Here is a 3,328-nt window from a genome sequence, read left to right as displayed (position 1 = left end):
CGTTGCAGATCTTATTTCCGATCCTTATCTTCGCTAAAACATGTTTCTTTGCAATGTGCAGTTAGGCGAGTTCTTACATGACCAAACTAATTAACCAGTGATCTCAATCAAGGTAGGGTTTTTTGCCGGAGCTAAGGGTCCCATATTTCATATTTGTATAGTGTCATTTCTCAGTTTGAGTTTATGCTTTTTCTTTACCTACTTATAGAAAATATTTTTATTTCATTTGTCTTATACACTTTCTTACGACTTGATGAACAGAGAAAACGAAAGTTCTAATGAAATGAGATGGTGGGCTTAGCACTAAAACGTGGAATTCAGAATAAGAGAGAAAGGGACATAATTTTGGGGTTAAGCTACTGATTTAATTGTGCAGTACTTCCATGATGATGAGGGGTTTGAAAAGAAACACTATTAAGTTAATAGTTTATATTTTAGTTTAATAAAGGGGTTGTTGAGATCAAAGACTTTAGATCTAGGTTTTACATTAGAAAAAAATATCAGAGTTAATGGAACTGAGAGACCAAGATAAGGAGATGGGGATGCCATTGCCAAGCTCTTTTAGTTATAATAATAAACTCAACAGGGATTCTTCCACAAAAGTCTATCCTTCTTCTTCTTCTTCTTCTCAACCTATAAATTCAAGTGTTCATGGTGACTCACAAGTCCTCAATCCAAGGCCAACACAAACCCTAAACCATTACCCTCTCTACAACCCTGAATCGAATCATCAGATACAGGTAAGCAAGCCCAGGAGGGATCTAGACCCTGAAATAGATCCAGGATCAGCTTCAGCCGGTGGTGCAAGAGCTAATAGATCAAGCGGCAGCCCACTACCACCACCTCCAACGTCTCCGCCTCAACCAGTAAGTTCTGCAGATCCTTTGATTAGGTATAGAGAATGTTTGAAGAACCATGCAGCCAGCAGGGGGACACATGTTGTGGACGGTTGTGGCGAGTTCATGCCGAGTGGAGAACAAGGCACCATGGGAGCCTTAAAGTGCGCAGCCTGTGAATGCCATAGGAATTTCCACCGGAAAGAGATCAATGGGAAATCAAAATATGCACCAGCATCACCCAGCCGTTACCATACAGGAAAGAACAGTGTTGTTCATCTTCAACAACCAACCCCTCTTAATCAACAAAGATTCTCGCTTGGATTATCCATCAGTAGTTCTTCTTCCCCCGTACCGATTGCGCCCGTTATGATGAACTTCGGTCGTGATGGCGGCTATGGCGGTGGCCCGACGGAATCCTTGAGTGAGGATCTGAATATGTTCCATCAGGGAGGGCAATCATCACATGATATTATTCAACAGTCATCAAAGAAGAGATTTAGAACAAAGTTCAGTCAAGATCAAAAAGTTAAGATGATGGAATTTGCTGAGAAGTTGGATTGGAGAATCCAAAAGCAAGATGAACAAGAATTGCAGCACTTTTGTGCTCAAGTTGGAGTAAAGAGACAGGTTTTCAAAGTTTGGATGCACAACAATATACAAGCCATGAAGAAAAAACAAATGTAAGATCAAATTGTTTCCCCTTCTTAAAACACTTGAAAAGTAGTAAACGATTCACTTAAACAATTCCTCTTTTGTTTTCTTCTAATTCCTGACATGTTACATTTCTTACAAACTTTTGAAAAACATAAATATTTGAAGTACTTCTGAAAAAAAAATTTATTAAAGAAACACATCTTCTGAAACTGGTTCTGAAACATATACATTCCCTAATTAGAGACGTTGTCAAAAACAAGTTAGAATGGACAATGATGCTAGAAAAATAAATGGTTGTCCCTTTTTCTCATATGTATGGGGTAAGGGAGGTAAGATAGTAGACTGTCCCAACACCATGTTGAGAGCAGTTTCCGTAAGAGACCTCCGAATTATGAAATGCCCTCCGTGGGACTCGATTCCATTACCTTAAAGTTAAGAACCTTGTGCTCTACCAAATGATACTAGAAAGATAAAGATAAATGTTGGAAAAATTTCCCCTCTTTCTTTCCCTCCCAAACAGTGCATGTGTCCCATTATTCATGGTACCTTTGGTTGCTTCCAACCCTACCATAAGAAATCTTCTATTTTCCCTCTAGAAATAAAGCCGGGCCAAACGGAAGTTGACGGCTTTTCATGATGCTGATATGATTAATACATACTATCATTATTTCATTTCTTCATAATTTCCCATTTTACATGGTGAGGAATTTTCCTATACCAATTACTATACAGGCCGAAACCCCCTTTTTTTTTGCTAGTGAAATGAAACAAAGGCAACTAAAACTCAACCATTTGACTAGTTGGCCCTATTATTGCTATACTAAAGATTGAAGAGACTTATCCTACTTGATAGATTCTTTCTAGGAGCAGATGTGATGGAAATAGGGAAAATTCTTGATTATATCACTTGCAAAATTAGTAAGATTGGCTTGTTTCTCTTATGTTAGTCGCATCTAATGTGAAGTATCTTTCTCTTGATTTCCCCCCCATAGGATATGTGTAGATAAATGAACATATATAAATCAACCTTCGAATAACTTAATAATTGATACAGTTATATATGGTTTTCCGATGTGTTGGTTCAATAATGGATGATCACACGAATATTTAACTCAATAATTGGTATCATTTTTCTTTTCAGAAGGTAAATAATTGGTGCTATTTGATTCAATGATAGATGATCCATTTGAGACTCAAGTATTGATCAATGATTAAGGAGAATATTATCCTTCATTGAGAAGGGAATTTCTAAAATTGTTCACTACACTATAGAATTAAAAAAAATTTAAGTTTTTTTTCTTCTTCTTCTAGCTAAGCTCAGTGCAAACTCATAAGTAACCGATCGCATAGGACTGGAATTCAAACCTTAAAATCAGAAGTGTTAAAAGAAAAACCTAAAAGGTAGTAAGAATAAAAAGATATTGTTAATAACTTGATGATCATCTAATTCCATCTAGGTCTAGGATTAATGGGTTCAAATATTCAACTTCACATGTACAAGTTCTCGAGTGAGAAGTGGCATACTTTTAGGCGTTTGCCGATGATTTGGCTAAAAGAAACGGAAAAAAGAGCACTCCCCAGCATCTTGAATGGCTTCAACAACACCTTGCTCTTGCTTTCTTCTGCAATGATTTTGGCCTTCTGTCATGCAATATTCACTTCATTTTGTTTGTTTCTTCGAAAAAATAATCAGTGCAGTAAGTAAACAAGACCAAGATCAAACACCCCCCCAAACATATATTTTATCGGTTATTTTTAAAAAAAAATTGGTTCTGAAACGTGGCGTTCTAATGTGCAACGTGTGGCTAAGGGAGCTAGCTGTTGACGAAAACGGG

General features: G+C 37.0%; 1 protein-coding gene across 2 annotated transcripts; it reads left to right on the top strand.

The window, feature by feature from the left end:
- Window positions 1-270: 270 nt before the first annotated feature.
- On the top strand, window positions 271-1,622 carry LOC120216367 (zinc-finger homeodomain protein 6-like). Of its 2 annotated transcripts, XM_039213810.1 has the most exons (2): window positions 271-714; window positions 757-1,622. In XM_039213810.1, exons 1-2 carry the CDS (start codon window positions 510-512, stop codon window positions 1,521-1,523), a joined length of 972 nt encoding a protein of 323 aa, XP_039069741.1. In that variant the 5' UTR covers window positions 271-509; the 3' UTR covers window positions 1,524-1,622. The 2 variants fall into 2 exon arrangements, with proteins under 2 accessions (XP_039069741.1, XP_039069740.1); XM_039213809.1 differs by having other exon boundaries at window positions 271-1,622.
- The last annotated feature ends 1,706 nt before the right edge of the window (window positions 1,623-3,328 follow it).

The sequence above is a fragment of the Hibiscus syriacus genome, unplaced genomic scaffold, assembly GCF_006381635.1.
Source record: "Hibiscus syriacus cultivar Baekdansim isolate YM2019G1 unplaced genomic scaffold, ASM638163v2 tig00110160_pilon, whole genome shotgun sequence".
NCBI lineage: Eukaryota > Viridiplantae > Streptophyta > Magnoliopsida > Malvales > Malvaceae > Hibiscus > Hibiscus syriacus.
The sequence above is the reverse complement of the archived record's forward strand: the minus strand, read 5'-3'. Positions and strand labels throughout refer to the sequence as shown.

Bases quoted from the DNA above. Each gene is read 5' to 3' on its own strand.
- LOC120216367 (XM_039213809.1), top strand. From the start codon at position 510: ATGGAACTGAGAGACCAAGATAAGGAGATGGGGATGCCATTGCCAAGC.